The sequence below is a fragment of the Triplophysa dalaica genome, chromosome 15, assembly GCF_015846415.1.
Source record: "Triplophysa dalaica isolate WHDGS20190420 chromosome 15, ASM1584641v1, whole genome shotgun sequence".
Taxonomy (NCBI): Eukaryota; Metazoa; Chordata; class Actinopteri; order Cypriniformes; family Nemacheilidae; genus Triplophysa; species Triplophysa dalaica.
Window position 1 is genome coordinate 10,953,826 of NC_079556.1, and position 22,733 is coordinate 10,976,558.

The 22,733-nt window shown below is 39.4% G+C and overlaps 1 protein-coding gene across 1 annotated transcript in view; it reads left to right on the forward strand.

Moving 5' to 3' along the window:
• arhgap5 (Rho GTPase activating protein 5) overlaps positions 1 to 22,733 on the forward strand; it is a 32,485-nt gene that overhangs the window by 470 nt on the left and 9,282 nt on the right. The window contains 2 exon segments of the mRNA XM_056767531.1: positions 1,539 to 5,428; positions 5,674 to 5,827. Of these exon segments, the coding sequence (XP_056623509.1) occupies positions 1,712 to 5,428; positions 5,674 to 5,827 (3,871 nt within the window). The 5' untranslated portion in view covers positions 1,539 to 1,711.

The following is a 22,733-nucleotide window of genomic DNA, read 5'->3' on the forward strand; positions in this document are numbered from 1 at the left end:
AAGCGTCTAATGCCTTGTTAGGGGCAAGGCCCGTGTCGTTGCACACAATTTTGAACAGCTCATTAAAAATAAACTTAACTTATTCGACTTCGCGTATTACTTGATACGACAAGCAGGCACGTGGTAATCATTTCATGTTTTGGTGAAATTCGGGGGTGAAAATCATGGAATCCAGAATCTCATTCGATACGACTGGGTTGGGGTGTTTCGTTAAACGATACCCAAGCCTTTGCCAAATTCTTACGCGGACCCGGCAGTTTGAAAGTCTATATTTGGTTCGTTGTCATAGCACAGATTGCGAAAAAAATCGACTCTAGTTGTGTGATACAATGTCGACGTGAAGCCCTCGCGAGCACCCGTAACAATAGGGCTGCTCGCGTGCTCTTCTAAATTCCAGCAGCACGGTGATGCTCTTCACCTTCAGCCTATGCTCCCGTCTGCTTTACATCCTCTCCTTTTACATTTACTCTTTACTAGTACATCCAACAAAACTACCGACATTTGCCATCATTTCAGAACGTGCTTGACACCGATAGTTTTACGTTTTCTGCGATGTAACGATTGTGGGATGTAGTCGTTGATATCCAGTAGTGCGACTATTTGTTTATGACATTGTCAACACCACTTAAGAATTGAAAACCTTTTATCAAGTACCTTTAATTTGAGACTTTCTTCGCGCTTCTTTCGGAATATCAGCCAACATCATTTTTCAAAGACAGGGTTATTTTAGATTTTAGTGACATTTTATGTATTTCGTGCCAATAGGTCACACGTCATATAAAATCTATATGGTACGGACAGAGGCAGTTTATTTATCAATGCATGGCTATGTTTACCTAATAACAAGCATTTATTTTAATATTTTAATTATTTATTATGTCAACCCTCCTGTTTATAATCACATATCATGTAAATTCATTAAATCAGATGTGTCACACATATGACTTAAAGTGTTTGAAATGCTTTTATATAATGGATCATAGTCTAAGACCCTGAATAAGTCTGGAATCTGAAGCAATGGGTTTGCCATGATGACAGATTTGAACTTTAAAAGTGGAATTGAATATATTACCTTTTTAATACTAGAATGACAGGCATGTGTGTATTCCAACATTTTAGTCATCATTATTGACAAATAGTTGTTGTTTGTTGTTATAGAAAGCACACAGTGTTGTTGTAACTTGGCATTGTGTCTGTGTATGATTTCTCAAACTTTAAAGGAATAGTTTAGCCAAAAATTTAAATTCAGTCAATATTTAATCAGTGTCGTTATAAATGTTTATTTTTGTGCATTGTTTTTATATGTAGAACACAAAAGACTATGCATTTCCCCCATGAAATTACAATTAATGAAAGTTAAAATGTTTGTACAAAAATATTATTCAGAAGACATAAGATAGCTTTGTTAAAGAAAAAAGCCAAGGAAGAGCATAAACAGCCATCATTGTTTCTGTCTGAGTTCCATAGAAGCTATTTTGGGCTCAACTATCCCTTTAAAGCTTATCTCATGATCAGTAATTGCATTTGTTTTATTGCAGGAAGGTGATAAGAGGGGAAAGATCATTCGTCCGGGACAGATGATCCACATTAAGGACACATCAGCTCATTCACAGCGAGACATGGAAATGCACCTCCACTAGCAAATGGAAGAACGTGCTTGCCTTGCCGGCATACTCCGCTCTGCGTAACAAGCAATGAGAGGGGCAGTATAATGGCCAAGAACAAGGAGTCCCGTCCGTCGTACGCTGTGAGCGTTGTCGGGCTCTCAGGCACAGAGAAAGAGAAAGGCAACTGTGGTGTAGGTAAATCCTGCCTATGCAACAGATATCTGCGCCCCAGCGCGGACTGCTACTACTCGGAGCACACTTCTGTGTTGAGCACAATTGACTTTGGAGGGCGCGTGGTGAATAATGACCACTTCTTGTACTGGGGTGAAGTGTTTCATCGAGGGGATGATGGCCTCGAGTGTAGAATTCACGTCATTGAGCAGACTGAATTCATCGATGACCAGACCTTTTTGCCTCATCGCAGCACAAATTTGCAGCCCTATACCAAACGGGCTGCAAATACAAAACTTCAGTCCGCTGAAAAGCTCATGTACATTTGCACAGACCAGCTTGGTTTAGAACAGGATTTTGATCAGAAACAGATGCCCGATGGCAAGCTCAATATTGATGGCTTTGTACTGTGTATAGACATAAGCAAAGGGTGCAATAGAAAATTTGACGATCAGATGAAATTCGTTCACAGCCTTTATTCTCAGATTTCCAAGGCAAAAAAACCCATGGTCATCGCTGCGATGAAATGTGACGAGTGCGTCGATCAATACCTAAGGGAAGTCCAGTCGTTTGTCGCAGGTAAAAAGAATGTTGTGCTGGTCGAGACGTCAGCTCGAGTGTCTGTTAATGTTGACCTCTGTTTCAATGCTCTGACACAGCAGATGGACAAAACTCGAGGTAAACCCAAAATAATTTCTTATTTGGAAGCTTACAAAGCCCAGAGACAATTAGTAGCTTCAGTCTCAGACAAATTTGAAAAGCTCATTGTTCAGACTGTCAGAGATTATCACACAAACTGGAAAATTGTGAGCAATAAATTGAAAAGCCATCCAGACTATGACGAGTACATCAATTTAGAAGGCACCAAAAAGGCAAGGAACACCTTTTCGAAGCACATTGAACAGCTAAGACAAGAGCATATCAAAAGGCGGAGGGAGGATTATCTTACCAGCCTGCCAAAAATTCTTAATAAGTTGCTTAACAACCTCGAGGAAATCGAGACTATGAGTTGGACTGAGGCTCAGAACCTTATAAAGAGCAGGCCTGAGTTCCAGTACTTTTTCATTGAGTTGGAACAAACACCGTGGCATGAGACCGACCACCTCAATAAAACCGATGACAGAAGAGTGCCCTTCGACATCCTCAAAACCATGGAAGGAGAGAGGATTTATCAAAACCACGTCCAGCATTTGAAATCCGAGAAGAGACGGTCGGAGATGAAGGAGAAATTCAAGAAGATCTTGGAGCGAGTGCATTTCATTAGCCCCGGACAGCCATGGGAAGAGGTCATGTGTTTTGTCATGGAGGACGAGGCGTACAAATACATCACTGAATCAGATCGCCGAGATGTTTATAGCCGGCACCAGCAGGAAATTGTTGAACGGGCCAAAGAGGAGTTTCAGGAAATGCTTTTTGAGCACGCAGAGCTGTTCTATGACCTGGATTTGAACGCCACTCCAAGCTGTAACAAAATGAGTGAGATTCATGCTGTACTTAATGAGGAGCCGAGATACAGAGCTCTTCAGAAACTTGCCACGGACAGGGAGTCTCTTTTACTGAAACACATTGGGTTTGTCTATCACCCCACGAAAGATACATGCCTCAGCGGCACGGCCTGTGTGGATCTGAAAGTCGAGCAAGTTCTCGCAAACAGGCTGGTTCAGCTGGATCACGGCCGCTCGAATATTTACTACAATAGTGCCAACATCGATAAAGTTAACCTTTGCCTCGTAGGCAGAGAAGGACTGGCACAGGAGCTTGCGAATGAAATCCGAGCTCAGTCTACTGATGATGAATATACCCTTGATGGGAAAATCTATGAATTAGAGCTTTTGCCTGTGGATGTCAATTCTGGCATGCTTTTGAATCATTCCTGGATATCGACTTTCAAGCCCCATGGGTTCTTTTGTGTCTTCAGCTCTATAGAGTCGCTTAATTATATTGGGGACCGTGTAAGCCGAATCCGAGCCGAGATTGCCCAGAGCAGAAGGGATAGGTATACTCAGCCAGTACCATTCATTCTTATTCTAGCGAACCAGAGGGACAGTGTTTGCAAAAACATGCCTATTTTGAGGCATCAGGGCCAACAGCTTGCGAATAAGCTACAGTGTACATTTATAGATATACCTTCCAGCACTTTTCCAAGAAAGTTTAATGAGTCTCAGATAAAACAGGCCCTCAGAGCAGTGTTAGAAGGCTTCAAGCACAATTTCGACATGATGAGCCCCATGCAGTCCATTAAAGATTTATCCGAGACGGACTTGCGGATAGTCATGTGTGCCATGTGCGGAGATCCGTTCAGCGTGGATCTCATTCTTTCACCATTTCTGGACTCGCACTGTTGCAGTGCCGGACAGCCCGGGCAGAGCAACACTTTGATTCTTGACAAAATCATTGGTGACAGCCGGCGACGCATACAGGTCACTGTGCTCTCATACCACTCCTCCATCGGAATTAGAAAGGACGAACTGGTACATGGGTACATTCTTGTTTACTCAGCAAAACGAAAGTCTTCCATGGCAATGCTGAGGGCGTTTTTGGCCGAGGTCCAGGATGTCATTCCCGTTCAAATGGTGGCCATTACGGACAGCCAGGCGGACTTCTTTGAGAATGAGGCGATAAAAGAACTGATGACTGAGGGGGAGCACATTGCCACAGAAATCACAGCGAAATTTACTGCGCTCTACTCCTTGTCCCAGTATCACAGGCAGACAGAGGTTTTCACACCATTTTTTAATGAGGTTCTTGAGAAAAAGAGCAACATCGAAAGCTCCTTCATGTTTGAGAACAGCAGAGATGGAACAAGCACCAGTGAAGACGTCTTCCCTCAGTCCCCTCATAGACATTCACCTGCCTACCAATATTACCCTGACTCTGAGGATGATGGGGAGGGACCACCACCTTATAGTCCAATAGGGGATGACGTCCAGCTGCTGCCCAATCCGAGCGAGCGCAAATTCAAAATCGACCTCGAAGGCAATGAATACCCAGTTCACAGCACACCTGTTGGAGACCATGAACGCAATCACAAAGTGCCTCCCCCAGTAAAACCTAAGCCAAACTTGCTGCCCAAACCCAATGTTAAGAAGCTGGATCCTAACCTTCTGAGGACCATCGAGGCTGGAATGAGGAGCTCCAGATGGGTCCGCAGTCCCATGATGGTTCATGGCGATGACCTCGAAGCATCAGACAACTATGCAGAGCCCGTGGATACACTCCTCAAATCGAGGGGCTTCGCTGACGACATATATGCCATACCTGAAGATGCACACAGCAGATCTGGGAAGAGTCGTAACTCGTTTGGTGGACTCGCTCTGCATGGGGATGAGGAGAACGGCTTTGATACCATGTCTAAGTCTCAGAGTGGCAGAAGACCTTCGAAGTACAAACATCGGTCCAAGATCCTCTTTAGCAAAACGAAAGCTTATCATAGACGAGTACATTCAGATGTCAGTGATGATGAGGGTGGAGCTGCAACGCAGAAGAAGAAGAAAGGAAGGGGCAACAGGGGGAGTGAAGAGGACCCTCTTCTTTCACCAGTGGATCCTTGGAAAGGAGGAATAGACAATCCAGCCATCACATCAGACCCAGAGCAGGATGATAAAAAAATGAAGAAAAAGAAAGCACCAAAGATCAAGGAACCCAAGAAGGTTTGCTCCTTTTTTTACATATCTGCTCAATCCCTTAAAATATCCAAAGGATTATATAATATGAATTATATATTCGTTTTATAGGTACATAATATAATATATTTCTAAAACACTATCTATTGTGCCGTTTATCATGCATAACTTCCAACTTGTTAAACACAGGTGAATGAGAAAAGCAAAATGTAATATGTCTATATATCCTACATTGTCTATGCATACTCATGTGCGTCATCTTTCCTGAACAGTCAAAATCAACAAAGACCACAAAGCCACTGTACCCACCAACTCGACGAAACTGGGAGAGCAACTATTTTGGGGTGCCTCTTCAGAACTTGGTCACTTTGGAAAGACCCATTCCTTTGTTTATCGAAAAGTGTGTTGAATACATTGAACGAACGGGTAAGTTTTCTGTTTTCTAAAGGTGTGAATATCTCAATTTAAGATCATTAACTCGGTTATCACCTGAAAATCTACTCAGTTTTTAACTGTAGGCTCTTATAGTCTATTCCGGACTATTTAATTGGTTTTGAGCTTAGTATGAGCTTTCCTCAAGATAAGTCCACCGCAGGCAAAATTTACCTCGTTGTTTGTATGTATGGGATGGTTGTTTTCAGGGGCTTGTGTTTTATTATTAGTGGCATTATAAATTTCTGAAAAATTGAACCCTATAGTTTTTTCTTTCCTGGTTCTAATATACCTGCCTGAAAAGTTGTACATGCTTGGATTGGGCTGTGATGCAACCAGTTTTCTAAAGGACATAAAATTCTGCACACGATTCATGTATCGTCAATAAGTAAACAAATGAATGAAATCCATTACTCTGAGGCGATAAATTCTGACACAACAGGAAGTTGATGGGCGGGGGAGTAAGGGAGCTCGGTCTGTTAAATGATTGAATGTTTTTTTATGGCCGTGTGTTATGATGATCTAATTTTTCCCAGAGCACTTTGTTTAGCCATATTACTATTTTCATGAAGTCTACAATCGACTCTTAAACATTTAGAGCTTGACATATGTCAAAAACACTAGATGGGGTTTTAGTGCACTATTTCAGGATTAACAAAATGTGTTTCATACATGTAAAGCATTGATGCAGGCCTTTTGACAGTGGCAGGTTGTTTGATGACAACATGCCCTTCAGTAGCTTGTTCTGTAACTGATTCAGTGTTCTATGGAAACTCTGACTAAAACATCTGTCAATAAAGCCCAGCTGACCCGTCATATAGCTTGAGGTTTTATTAGCGAAGAGGTGACACTCGCATACGGCTATGCAGGTTGGCAGGAGATGAGGCTCAGTCAAACTGCATGGATGAAAAGCACTGATGTGGTTTCTGAGGGAAATTATTAAGCTGCTGTCTGTGGTTTTTATGCCTGCGTTCTGGAAGTGGGCAAAGTGTCTGCGGTGAGAATAATACAAGACCAATTTGCTGGCTGAAGTGGTTCTGCTTTGTGTATGTGTGGCCATGCACATATGAAGTACATGTAAACGTTAGAAAGATGGGAGTCATTGTGCAATTTTTGTGATCTAACATATCGATTTCACACAGTGCTTGGGATGAAGTTAATGTGCACAAAACTGCACAATGATTCATTTGGTTGAAAAGTCACTTGATTCTGAATGTGACACTTTTTCTGGTTTGTAAAGAAGCAGTGATGAACTGATGCATTTTCAAATGTAGTTTAATCTTTTTATGACTTATTTTCCACTCGTTTTAATGTTTTAGTGTCTAATGCAGTAAAATGCGTTTAAAAAGTGGCTTGGTGTCAAAAATGGTATTGGGGTTGTGTTACATTTTTATATTTGTTTATGTGTGGTGAGTGTCTATTAACACAAGCTTTATGTGTTATTTGAAAGGATAGTTCACCCAAAAATGAAAAATTCTGTCATACTTTACTTACCCTCTTGTCATTTCAAATGGGTATGGGCTTCTTTCTTTCACAGAACACACAAGAACATATTTTGAAGAACGTTGGTAACCGAACAATGATGTCTTCTATTGTACGGACTAAAAAAACACAGCTGGTCAATGGGTACCGCCATTGTTTGGTTACTAACATTCTTCTAAATATCTTCTTTTTTGTTCTGCAGAAAGTCAAAATGTGACGAGGGTGAGTAAATGATGAGAGAATTTTTCTTTTTGGGTGAACTATGTTTAAAAGATTGTGTGGTTAAAACTGAGCTCTGTTTTTGTTTAAGGCCCAGTGGAACCTTAACTTTATTTGTGCCTTGTCACGTTTTCCTTTGACTTCCTCCTGAATTCAAGAAGATGGCACAATATGCCCATGGCTGTATCTGAGCATCGCAGGACAGTGTTTAAGACCTTTTTGAAAGCATCTCAATTCATAGAGCACTGCAGGTGCATCGCATACCCCCATTCCAAAGGCCAACCACTTACTCCCTCCAATTTATCTTGTATTTCTGCATTGTGATGAAACGAAATTCTCATACGTAACTGTGTTTTTTCTCTGGTCCAGACTAGGGCTGCACGATATTGAAAAAAACGTACATTGCGATATTTTTTTTTCTGCGATATATGTTGCGATGTGTAGAAATACAGAACTGTTCATCAGATGTCTTGAATTTCTCCAAAAATAAATAATTGATTCAAGAATAATTGGGGTGATTTTGTGGGGATGTTCATGGAAAGTAAACGATGTGAAACCCTGAAAATGACTTTTTATTTATTGCTATTTAATAATAAATGTTGCTTCTTACCCTAAAATAAGGGAGCTCATTTGTGAATGAAGAAGTGCAGTCTGGCGTCTAGAAGATCTAGTTATGGGGGATGCTATATGCATGTATTCCAGATTAAAACAGAGCGCTACACTAAAGAGGACACATAATTATCACATTAGGGAATTAACATGAGTGAAAAAATAAGCTTTGCACTCGTCATACAGAGCTCTGTGGTGCCGACTTAAATGTTCAAACAAATTAATTGTGTTTCCGCATGTTGTGGCAACTACTGCACGGCACTCCCGACAAAGTACCTGTTTTTGGTCAACATCATCCTTTCTGTAGCCAAAATATTTCCAAATTATTGACGATGCGCTTCTTTTTGCGACCAAGTCGTCCATTTCGGTGCTTTTCTCCCGTTACTCGCTCATTTCACCATGCGCACGCATGCAGAGGCTGCGTGTCAAAAACTTGAAGCAACAACATGTGCTTTGTAAAAAAAAAGCACCCATAAATCAGAATTCATTACTTTATATCAGGCAAATATAGAAAAAAAACTTTCCTGCATCGCACCTTGTGCGATGTGACTATTGCGCATGCGTACATCGCGATATCGATGCTAAAACGATATATCGTGCAGCATTAGTCCAGACACAACTGTTCCAGAACCCACTCCTCAAAACATGCTGCATATACATAGATTCTTTTTTATTTTGCTTCTTGTGTTCTGAAAATCAAGAGCCTGTGGATTTAGAAACTGTAAGGAGAAAATGGACTTTATGGATGTTTTCTAATTGACTTTCATGGCTCATTTAGGGGCTAGATGCTCCATTTACCCAGCAGAAGAGAACCCCCATTGTCATTTCCCCCTCGCAGTGCTTCATAGTAATAAGCTCTTCTGTGCGTATCTCTTATGAAATGTTATGGATATTTGGATGTTTATTTGATGCACTAACTATAAAATAAGGCCAGAAGACCATGAACGGAACAGACAGTGAGAATACAAGCACAGAAAACCCCAGCTGCGTCAGTTCCAGGCATTATCTCAAAGGCTTGAATAGACCTTTCACAGTTCTCACTTGTTCGCCTTGAGTGATTACATGAGCTGACCGCAGTTGCTGTGATTGCTAATGGCGCTGATGTTGCAGTCTTTAGACTTTCAGAATTATATGTTTCTATCCAAAAGAAGTAATTTTCTGCAATTATGAGAAAGGCAGCAACAAACACAAATGAGGTGCTTTTCTGCATTTGATGTGTTCCCTTTGGGTACAGGGGTGCATTTAACAACTCTTTTGAAGGGGTATAATTTATTGTCAGTTTTCCTAGCATCATTTTTATGTTTAAATGCAGTTTGAAATCGTTGTGCAGTTTAGTTGGTCCAGAAAGCTGTTCTAAATGTCAAATAGCCTTATTGTTTACCTGACAAACCATTTCCTCAAAGGTCTGGTGTCATTTTTTGGAGGATCTATCGAAAGAAATGCAGTGTAGTATACATAACTATGTCTTCAGAGCTGTATACCTTACATAAATAAGCGTCATGTTTTTATTACCTTAGAATGAGCTATTTCTATTAACATACAGTACACCGCGGGTCCCCTTAAATGGAATTTATCTCAGGAGGTGCCGACATGTTTGTCCTGTATCAATGCCCTATTGCTTTGAAAGGTAGGGGTGGAGTGAACCGTAAGTTGCGATTCACAACCTCACAACTACATATCGCTTAAATCTCCACATTGTTCCTTAAAGTGAATTCTTGTGTGTGCTGTTGTAGGCTTGCACAAGTTTTAGCTATTGTTTTAGCGCATGCTAGCCGTGTGTAGATGCAAAACAGGTGAAACATCATTGCCTGTATTTCAAGTATTGTTGACGTTGCTTTGCCAACGTCATTTCATCAGTTGTCATTGAAATCAACAACATGGACTCAGGGCTAGTTGCAATGCCAAACACAAAGGCTTTCCTGTGGGCTCATTTGGGTCTTAACTCAAATCAAAAGAGAAAGCCAAATAACTCGAATGGACTGGCAAGGCAGAAAAAAGGTGGCAGTTTAAGGCACAAAGCTGCGTGTTGTCTGCGGCAGTATGAGGTGGTGTCTAATATGTATGTAACATTAATGCATCTGAAGCTTGACAAACAATAGGAATTGTCTGGAAGAGATTTAAGATCTAATAATTGACTAGTTTTGGATAGCTTGAATCGCTGTATATGATCACCTTGAAAATGGCTATTGGTTATTGTGACCCTTATTGGTGTATTTTTTTTTCTAAATTAGCTGGATGGAATATAATGCAGTGGGCTATTTTTATATATTTTGAACTTGACTCTATTGTTGTGGGATGCTCGAAAATAGCATGAGACAACTTTTGTGGCTTAAGTGGTGTTTTTAAGGGAATTATTTTAAAGATTGCTTCCCGTCTGTGAGGGTTTTGCCATGTAATTCGCTAAAGCACATACACTTACAGTATGCTAAATAGAGATGTTGCGATGATGACATTTTCCCATCTTTTAATCGAGTTGTAAAAACACAGGTTAAAAAATGAATAAGAAAGGAATACGAAACCAAAGCTTTTGTTAATTAAATGGCAACGGTGCCGCGGTGGACAGACGATGTAATCGGTTGGCAGGAGGACACAGTGTATCACTGGTGACGCTGACTATCGCATCAAGCCTTATTCTAAATATAGCATAATGTAAAAGAGTAGTCAAATGACTAATTAAAAAAGATAGATACTGATAAACTACTCGAGTCTGTTGTTGGGTGACTAGCTGACCATTGCAAGCCCAACCAAGCGATTCACAAGTGTGATAAGCCACAAATGTTATCGCATTGTTGGGCCTAATAATTCATTACCTCGCCAATGACTGGACTTCACAAAGTGTGAAATAAGATTTTTACCAGAAAAGATAATGGGATGTAAAGGCCTGAGTCAGAGATTTACACTTAATGAGGGCGGCAACTGGCAGCCAGTGAAGTGAAATCAGGAGGGGTGTTACATGGGTTCTTAAAGGCGGATTGAAAACAAGACGTACAGCTGCATTCTGGATCATTTGCAAGGGGCTGACTGCATTGGTTGGAAGGCCGGCCAGTAGAGAATTGCAGTTGTCCAGTCTTGATATGATCAGAGCTTGGACTAGCAGCTGAGAGACATGGCAGGATGTATTTGAACAATTAACACAGTTACGCAGATATACAACAATTAATCTGCAGCCAGAATTTCATTGCAACATCTGCAGAACGCAGAAGTCAGTGGTGTGTTTACAGACAGTCCCATCCATCTGAATGATGCTACAGTGGACTGTTTTCCCAGAGAAATTGTGAAATTTTAACCGAAGATTGTTTATGCTGTGATTATTTTCACATTATAACTCTACATCGTGGAACTAGTTTAAAATAAAAAATGTGAATACGTGACTGCGGTTTATCAGCCCTAAAAGTGCTTTCTCTCATGTATTACTACTAAAGGCTAAAGCCTGGCCAGCTGCTCAGCTAAACAGCATTTTTGACAGCACCTATCGAGACAGCAAGCATGCAGATAGGTTGTAGGACAAAGCCTCTTTACGGGCAGTCTTTGTACATCTCATTTTTCCTTTGAAAGCATCCATACTGGCCACCGCCACAGGGTCAAAACACGGGATGCTGCGCTTTTTCAAAGATCTTGTTGCAGTGATGCACTTTTTAAAGTGACTTTCTTGCACTGGAAGTGCAGGAGTCAGCCTTTTCACAAGTCCTTTAGCCTTTTAGCCCTGCTTTTCAATACGGCAAGGCTTCCTCTCAGCCACAGGGATTACTTAACTCAGTGGGGAATAATTGTCATGCCCCATTTCTGCAGCTTGAGGCCTAAGGCTGCAAAGCAGCACCACTCAACATGATGTGTTGTGTTTTAAATGAGAAGATAGCAAATCTTAGAATAGCGGTCCTTTGTCAGGATATTCTTGCAGTATCGTTATAAAAACATACCATTTATATAGTCATTGTTATAACATATGCAATTTTTATTTAGTTAGTCAGTGTTAGACAGTGAATTTTTCTGTCATTTTTTGTTTTGAAGATACTTATGGCTATTAACAAGTTTTTGGTGGTATTTGATATTTTGGTTGAAACGTTGCTTATTATGATCAGGATGTCATAATGGATATTATAATAAATGTTGTCTGCTTATACCTTTTCTGAAAATGGTCTACAAACCAGACCTGCAACAGGAAATGTTTCATTTTCTGATGTGCCCTGTTTAAAGCGGCCCTGCAAGATGTGTCATGCATTCTGACTTGTTTACAATGTTTAACGTGCTGTCTTCTGATGGTTAACATAGTCAACGTGTCAAAAAACGAGTTGGGCGTGTTACGTAGTATTTGTGTGCTCGATACAATCCCCCAGCGAACGTACAGGTTTCGCATATTTTTTTTTCATTTAAACTATTTTGCAACAACTTTTCTTAGTCCCTTATTGGACAATTCTCCCGGAAAAGCACGCGGCATGGCCACATGAGAGCTGGAGAAGGAGCATGCGCAGACGTCACTTTCACTTGTAAGCAGGAGAGAGAAAGAGAGCAAACGTTTGTGAAATTCAGTTGTTTGTTTGTTCACTGCATTTGGGTGATGAATATGGGTATAATGATACACTCAGCTCACGATTCGATACATATCTTGATGCTGGGTTCACGATATGATACACATCTCGATATTTTGAACAAAATTAACAAAAAAAATGTATTTTCAAAATATTAACAATTTAATAACTTTTTTGTTGCACATAAAACTTAATAAAGAATTTTAACATGTAAAGGCTTAACTGAAATTAGAATTAAGATCAGTGTCAATTTTGACAGCAAATTTTGATAAGTTTTAGTAGTTTTAGTCATCCCATATTATAGTCTAGTTTATAGTCATATTTTAGTCTACTTTAAGTCGACAAAATCGGCATTATATTAGTCTACTAAAATCTATATGGATTAACTCATTTAATTGGTGTAATTATATGTTCTAAACAAAAAAATTTGCGTTTTTACTTCATTTACATTACCTTAGAATTAAATGAAACCAGGTCATTACCTTTATTTTTCGGAAAAGTTCAGTAACTACTGGATATGCATTATCCATATATGCATAACATAGAGAATATTAGACCATGAACGACATGGTACCAGTTCATTCAGTCTCATTTTGACTCAATTGACTCGTTCGTTGAGTGAAGGGCGTATTCATTCAGTACGTTCAACCAATGAAATACTCTGATAGAGCTCACAATCAAATGCCATTGGCTGATGTCTTTGCACAGTCTTTGCTTGAGACGGTAATGAATGAAAAATATCTAATCTTTTAAAAAGACAAATGACTTAAAATGTATTACATTTCTTCAATCATGCAAATCACATACTTTTTTTAATATGTCATTCTATCTTTTAATATACAGTACGACTCACTTCATCACTTCTCTGATCGGAACAGCGCTGGTGTCTTTTGGCTTCCTTTATGTTGAATATCACGTTAGCGGATAAATTAACACTGGCATATGAAAACGTTTGTGCTGCGACTTTGTATTGAGTTTCGTGATGACTCACCTGCAGTCACGCTTCAAGTTCGCTGTGTTTTACCGGCAATTTCGAAGTAAAGTAAGACGCTCTAAAAAGCATGTGAAGACACAGATTGTGTCTTGTGCTTCCTGTTCTCCCAGAGACTTCTCTCTCTATCCCATATGTGAGATAAGCGTCACGCGCTGGCGCAGAGTAGGGATGGTCTTGACCGCTCAATGCATAGAATTAAACATATCGTAAAATATCCCCATCTTTCCACGATGCGCATCGTAACATTGTTGCTTCACTAAATAACGAAATACGAAGTATCGTTACAACCCTAGTGATGAATGTTCTATAAACAGTGGATATAATGCTGGATTTGGAGATCGTTTGAAACTGATATGGAGCCGTCCCAGCGCTAAAAGCTGCCGGACATGAACCACATGCAGTGAGTGAAACTGATGTCTGTGTTTTGTTGACAATGGGTGCGCATGGACGTGCTTTAGTTCAGCCTACCCCTCCCCCCCACGCGCAATATGTTTTCGGAAACAATCGTAAAGCTGTATCTATCTTTTATAAATGTGATCAAACTTAATACTATTCGAAGATACAAAGTATGCAATACTACTGTATAGGTTATCAAGATTAATATGAGATTGGCAGAAACCCTGTGTGTTCCGCCCGCTTTAAGAGTATTGTTGTGTAGATTGCTGATCCAAGATAATCCTGAACCTGCAGACACTATGACAATGTAAGGTGTGGCTTGTGTGTGACCTGATTTACCACCTTGATTCCTTTTACTAAAAATAATTTCACATCAAGTCTTAAAACGTGTAAGGAAATATCTCAGAAATTTTTTTTATTGCTATTTTTCGTTTTTTTGGCTTTATTTGAAATTTTGCATCTTGTATCCACCAAATATATAACAATTGTTTTTAAGATAAAGATGGTGACCATGTTTCTATATCAAGTCCCTTGACCTGAGTATTTTCATTAATGTTTCTCATAAACTGGGCCCAGTCTCTCCTCAGACTCTCAAATTTCACCCTGAATTCCAAAAACACTGTAGATATTAGTATTCAGTGACTTGCTTATACAAGCTTTGATCATGGGCACCTCCCTATGATGTCACTTCCCACTCTTCTGTTGTTTGACAATTAAGGCGCAAACAGACATATTTGATGTACCGGGCTGCTCTGCCCTTTAATGGCTGTTGGACTGCCCACTATAGACAAGCACCTTGCTGGAGGGTTGCAGGAAGTTTGATGACCATGGCTTTTCCCTCCTTCGACACGTCAAGGTCTCCGGTGAATGCTTAGCAATAAGTGTTCGACAACGCAAAGTCCTTTTATTCCCCTTGGTCTGCTACTGCTTGTTATGCTTGAGGGAAGGGGACGTCAGAAGCACTCGGCTTTGACAGGCTGTCGCCACACATCAGGCCGCGCAGATAGACCCCAGAATGTGGCTTAGAAAATGTAATGAAGGGTGATGATGCCGTAGGCTTTGTGAGTTGGTGTGTGAGGAAACCAAGAAAAGAGCTGATGTGCTTTAAGGATTTTAGAAAAGAAGTAGAATTTTTGTTCTCTTATGTGCTTTATAACCTTTGCTTAGGGATAGTGTCCTTATTTTTGTATGAAATCTATGAAGTTCTTTACTAGCACAAACTATCAAAAGCAATGGCAGTGTTTCGAATAGTTTGCTAGCACACTACTACTAATTGCATCAATTCGATCACAAAATATCCATTAATTTATCTTTTAGAAAACTAGATTTAACTAAATGGATGATTCTCACGAAATCTTGGTTTCAAGATGTCAAACATGATTGTCTCAAAAACACTTGTATTAACAAATTGCTTTTATATTAATTTAAAACAAGGTATGACATGTTTAAAGGCATTCATTTCAAAACTTTTACTGACAGTTTAACAAAAACTCAAATTTTCTCATTACCGAAACCATTTAACATTTCACTTAAACTGTCAATCTCAGCATGTTTTTCCTGGCTCAAAATGAGGTGGAGGTGGTGCCATCCTGAACTTGTACATATGCGCATGTGTAGGCCTACCGTCCCTTTAAGTGGATTAACCAAACACTATACAAACAACTAGGGATGCACCGATATGTAAATTTTGGCCGATAATAATAACCGATAATTCTTTAACATTGGAAGCCGATAAACGATATATTGGCTGATATACAGTATCTACATTTTAATCTAAAATTCCCTAATAATGAAGCAAAAACCCAAAACTGGACAACTTTTTTTATTTGAAAACATTCATTGCAGAAAACAAGGTAACCATCAGTTATCTTTATTGCCCTGAAAATCATGTACCAAGCCTACTTTACAGTGTTAACGATGGTTTAACCTTCAAACTTTTCTGGTATAGTTTTTATTTTAATGGACTAATTAAAGATGTTCTTCCAGAGCAAACGAAGAAAAATGTTCTTAATAGCCACATGTCTAACAGGTCTCAAGCATTAAGAAAGCTGTCTGATTCAAACATTATGCTTTTGTTCCTATAATTTACATATTCATAATTGATCTACCTCAATGTTTTGCTATAACAGTAAGTGAATGATCATGACAGAAAGACAGTACTGTACTTTATTTTAATTTGAGCATTGTGCAGCTGAATAAGTTTACCAGAGGACATTCTTTATGATTTAACCGCTATAAAAAATCGGGATAAATTTTAGTATTGGCCGATACTGATACATTTAAAAATGAACATTTACATGCCGATACCTATATGGTCGATAATTTATCGTGCATCCCTACAAACATCATATAAAAGTTCCAAAAAATTGACAATTATTAAGTTATCATTTAACATAAAATTTATCCAACCAACAAAAAAGTTGCTTAAAATCAAATATAAACTTTTTTTTCTTTTTAACTAACTTTTTAGCCAACAATAGTCAACTGAATTCACAAGTTTTACCAAATAAGCAAAGCTCATTCACATCATGCGTTCTCTTTGTTCACTGAGCTTTAAATGATTTACTGTTCTCTTATATTCTCTTGTGACTATATGAATAGTTTCAACTTTTCAAACAAATCGGTTCAAACGAGTCATTCTGATCACAATGTGCGTTCATACTGGCGAACTCTCTGTGTACAGTATAACGCTGCGTCAATGAGCCAACTGCACAGCTTAAAACATTACAATGATGTACAGCAGGTTACTTTAAGGAACTTTTTCAAGAAATTGAACGTACTTGGGTGGGAAAGAAACAATATTCACCTGAGCAGTCTTGAGATATAGCTAAAACAGCTCCTAATAGCTCTTGCACTGCGACTCTTCAGCACCTCACTGGCACTGATAACGAAACAGTGCCTCCATTGTTGTGTAATGCCGCAAATGCAGTTAAAATCACAGTGTTTGATGCATGCTGTCTTTTATTATTTAAAAGTACATATACATAAATTTGGCCAGAGACAGAGGCGGCACAAAATTTGACTGAGGCCGCCTCCAATTCGTCTATGCATGAAAAACCCTGTTTGCTAAAAACAAGTTTTTATTATAACAGGTAACAAAACATTAATGAATTATATTTTAACATAATATTATACATGTAAAATTTCATTAAATGTGGAAAACTACCTGTATTTGTATGGGAAGGGAAAAAGTTGTGTACACAGCGTGACAAGAGAATATTCAGTGTATTCAACTTGTTAGCCATTTAAAAGGTACTTGTAGATGTCTTACTTTACATAAAATCAAACCTCATTTAAATATAATTGTGTGTTTAAACTTTCTTAATGTTTTTTGTACAGAGGATGAGAATATCAGTCCTGAACATTTTTCCATTTTTTTTTTACATAATATTCTGTCAATAATTTTTTTGTAATTTGAGAACATCTAGTAGAACATTCAATTGTTATTTTCACAATATTTTAATTTTAGCCTCTTTAAATTCGAACATAACTGGCACTCAGACAAATCACGACGCGTTATGGTTATGAGAATTTCATTAGAAAAAGCAGTAAAGTACATAAATAATGAATTCCAATGTCAAAAAAATTTTTGTCCTAGGTAGAGAACACAATTATTTTTATTATGAAAAAGTTTTTGTCTTACCGAATTGTTTGTTTTATAATTCATATCTTTACTGCCATGATGTTTCAGTGGTTTCCAGAGAATCACCGAAACATGCAATGTAAGAACAGTGTTGCATACTACAGTTAGAAATGTTAATCATTAAATGATGTACAAAAATTAAGCAGCAATGTAAATTATGATGATTATAGTTTTAGATTTCATATTTTTTCTGTTGCTTGTAGCTGTAGTGTATTCACACATTAAAGAGCTACAGTTCTCTTGTGAACTCACCTACTCTCAAATGAACACGCTCTCTTATGCAATTGCGGGAGTTTGCAGATAAAAAAGACACTATTTTTAAGCATATCCCATCTGTTGGTGATGAATTAGAGATGAGCTGGAGCGAATGATGCCATCACTGTTTGCTGAAGGACAGATGTCCAGTGTATGCTGGTCAGTCCGTGAACAAACTGACCACAGTTCATCTGACTAAAGCCAGACGACACATTACACATGCATCGCTGCCTTAAGCACAGACCTCTTGACGTGTGAGCACTGGTTCTGAATGATAATTATTGCTGAATAATTGAATGTGGTTTGTTTTTTGGTTTTATTAGCTTGTACAGCTAGCTTTTCCGTGATATCAGAATTCACGTCCGTCAACCCGTCACGAACCTGGATGTTGCAAAGAAGATATTCTTTGTTAAATCAGTACCACGTGGTTCTCAGGGCCGTGCGAGGGGATGCCGTTTAGCTGCAGGCTGTAGATAAGGCCGCTCAGCTCTGCTAAGTCCTTCCGACTGCCATGAATTTCTCATGGGGCTGAACACACGCAAACCCACCCCGTTTGATAACAACCAACTTGCTGCAAGCACAACTTAGTTTTGACTTGTTTTATTTTTTAAACGCACTTACGTCAGCCACGCAGCTGTCAACTCAGCACGACTAAATATGTCGAGGCTTAATTTTTAACTTCTCTCAGACAGTTGCTTGCCTCTGGACTCTAGGCATCTCCGTCTTAATGTAAAATATAGGCTTTTGATGACACGACTCGATCTGAAAGTATAGCAGGTCTTAAAAGGATTTGTTTTGGGACTGACGTTTCCAACCCTCTTTTGCCTTTTTTGCGAGTTATATCAAATTCCTTTTATGGAAGTCAGGGCACTTGATATAACATTGATATAGCAATGTTTGCAACTTTGGGCGTTGACAAAAGATTCCAGTGAAGAGGGGAAGATGATATCTCGCTCGGCACTATCACAATTAAATAACATATTTCCATCCAACAATTAAACTTGACATCAACAGTGACCTTTGGTTTTTAATCTTAACAAATTCTTTTTCGAGGTTGCTCCAGCTACTGCACATGCGCACAGGTTGGCTCTCCCAGAGAATCGTCCGTTTGTTATCAATTGACGATTGACTCTTTTTATTGGAAGTCGAGACTTTATTTGCCACTATCGGTTTTAGTTTTTACTTGTGCGTTGTAGTCGTCAGTGTCCACGGGCGTGTTGCTTGTGTTACCAAGACAAGAGGCGAAGAGGAAGCAGCTTGATGTGTACGCTCTAGTAGAAGCTTGAAGCAGTGATAGCGGCAAGTAAACAGTCCATTTTGTTGCAGCTTCAGTTGTTAATTATAGATCAAATAATTTACTTAAAGAATTCATTCGGAAATGCGTTGGAGGAAACGCGACGCTATCACTGAGTTTGTTTACCTGAGGGAGGGATTCAAACAGACCAATCACAGCAATTGTGGTCTGCGTTGAGTTGACGCAATTTTTGGAGGGTGCACGTCAGGCTATGCAGAGCTAGAGGTCCTACGCACGATCATAAATTGGCGTTAAAAGCAAAACCGCATCTTGTCAATATCTATTATCTTTGATGTTATATCCACAGTTACATATAAAGCACCGCTGTCGACTCGTTTTTCTCACATTGATTTCGAAATCAATGGTAGGAGAGCTAACACGCGTTGATATTCCACTTCGCATCTGCTGCTTTGATTTATAGACGCCGAGAACTGCAGGGAAGGGCAATTATTATCACTGTAGTGTTGAAATTGATGACTCGACTGGGCTTCTGCACCCTTGTGCTTTCCAGAGAAGCTTTTGTTTGTTTGTAGAACTGGAGATGGAGTAACTTTAAGTGACACTTATGTTGGCCTGTGAAGGTTCACGTCTGACGTTGCAGGATCAACCCTGACCTGCGCTCATTTCCCAAACCTTGTTACGTTTATTGAAACCCTGTGAGGAATAAGGTTAATAAGGGTTGGTTTATTTTTAAAGAGATTTCCTGTGGAATGAGCATATGAGTTGACACCTCCCCCCGCTGATTTATTATGGAGTGTTAGTGGAATGCTGAGGCAATGGCTTTGAGACTCACGTTTGCCCCCTGCTAACACAATCATACTGTATCTCATGGAACATTTCTCCACCATGTGTCTGCGCTGACAAATGGGGGTTGCCGTAGAAAAGCACATTCTCTATTTGCCGACCATGATGTTTGGTCCTCGACTCGACTGTGGGGGTGGGCATTATGTGCGGAATAATTATGCAGATGGTGATCGTGTATAATAGTTCAGCATGGGATGCACAAACTCTTCCCATTGATTTAAATGGTTACTGGAAAGATGGCTGAAGTGACTCACGGTTCCTACACTGACCGAGAAGCACTTCTTGTTTTAGTTTTTTCATTTCACACATAAACTAAGTTTTGTAAAAAAGGGTTGTTTAACATTTTGATTTTGCTCTTAATGTTCTATTTGTGGTATTTTGTGCTAAAGTGTGCGTAGTATAAAAAAACTAAAACAGGAAGTGTCTCTCGACCTGTGTTGTTTACATCTTGGGAAACGGCCTGTTGATAAGACAAGTTATGTTCCAAAGAGAAGTGAGCTGCCTTGTGGTATGGTATTTGTGTGTAACGGGTGCATTGTGGGATTGCACTTTTTGTGATGGATGCAAAAAGTTCTGCCCAAAATGCCTTAAAGGGATAGCTCATTCAAAAAGTGAAAATTCTGTCATTATTTATTCACCGTCAGAATGTTCCAAACCTGTATGAATATCGTTGTGCTGCTGAAAACAAAGAATATTTGGAAGAATGTCAGTTACCAAATAGATTTCATCCCCCATTGAGTCCCATAGTATTTTTTCCATTCTTCCAAATATCTTTCACTGTGTTCAGCAGAACAAATTTCTAGATTTATACGGGTTTGGGGCAACCTAAGGGTGAGTAAATAATGACACCGTTTTCATTTTTGGGTGAACTTTGCCTTTAAAATACTGTGTAGGTCTTGCCATGTTTTGGAACTGAGGTTGTGTTTTAACACCGTCTTGATATTCTGTATTTATTTAACTTTTCATTCATGCTTTGCTTTCAAGTGTGGGCTCTGTAAAACAGAGCAGGTGCCATCTGGGTACCTCAAAGGAACGCCTGCTTTTAAAGCAAATAGTTCCTTTTGAGATACCCAAACATTTTAAAACCACAAAAGTTGCAATTCCCAATGCAAGGTGTTGCACATACAACAGATCAAAGTCAGCACTGGGAATAGAACTCTGCGTTGGGTTGTTTATACAGGCCTCTGTGAAGGTATGAATCTTTTGATAGCAGCCCATCCCTGGTGCGTTCCTCTGGAGGCACACCCTTTTCAGAAAAGATTTGATGACAGCATCATAAAGGAAGCTCAGTTAAAAGGTCACAGTCCCGGCGTGATATTACTGCAGCGCTAAAGCAAGAACATTGATTCCACGAAGACGTGTGCTGTAGCATTGACCCCGAGTCTTGTCCTTTTACTGCATGACCCCTATTCGGACATCAGGGTTACATGGGAGGAAATACAGCGTGTGACATTTGCCATTATACTATAGCAGTGGATCTAGTTTTGCCCGAGGAATAAGCTTTGACATTGGACATCATGCGGAGACCGACAGTGTATCACAGTATAATTTATTGTATTAAAGTAAACGGATTTCTGTTGTTTCTGTTGTCTTCATATCAGTTGGTAAATGTGTGCTAAAGGTAAACTGTGCAGAAAATGAAATTCTGCGATGAATTATTCACCCTTAGAGTTGTTTTTACAACCAAAGGACATCCGTTCATCTTTGGAACACAAATTAAGGATGATTTGATGACATCCGGGAGCGTTGAACTGAAGTGCATAAATTTCATTTTCGGTGGAGTTTACCCTTAAAATGTATTTTGGTTTGAAGATCCCAGGGCTATGAGCCTTTTTACTGTATTAAATATTCACGTTATGTTTTACCATTTGCACTTAGCATTGTTTTCTCTGAACAGGACAGACCCACCATTTGTAAAGCACTGCTTTAGAGTCCGGTCTTACTCTCATGAACAACCTGACAATGATGCATTTGTTCTCATAGTGCTGCATCTGATAGGCGGAGTCTGGGTGCAGCACCTTGCTTGTAATATTGTCCATTCCCGTTGTGTAAACACTCACCAGGCGGTCTAGAGATAAAACAGCGGCCCTCAATGACAAAAGCTTCATTACCACACTGACCTTCTGTGTACCTTGTTTCAGCTAATTCCAAGCCCGGGTGGAAATGAAATTGCTCTTTTGACGAGAATTATTGTTATGTCAGGCTTGTAAATGGAGCGTGAATTTGAATTTCTGGGTTTAAAAATGCATGTCTGATTTGATTTATGGCATGTTTTTGCAAACGCGGTCTATTTTGACATTTCCTTTGTGATTTCCTGCATCATGATGGCCTTTTGTTGCCTGTGAGGCTGTGTGTGATGATAATCTGCTGATGAGGAGGTCCAGATAAAGTCCAGTGGTGGATGGGGGGGGCTTTGAGGGACAATAGATGTGCATCCAAATTAAGATAGTTTCCCTTGGTGATGCTTCCTGTTACTGCTTTCATGAGACGCATGACATTGACCTTCCTTGAACGATTTGACTAAATAAGATCATCACAGCTGAATTCATTTTAGCGCACAGAATCTGTGGCAGCTGTGTTTAATCGCACTGATAAAAAGGTTTTCCAAAAGGTTTTTTAATACCCATGGGTATAAATGTGTGTGCTGAACAACAGAAACGGAAAAAAATGTCTATTAG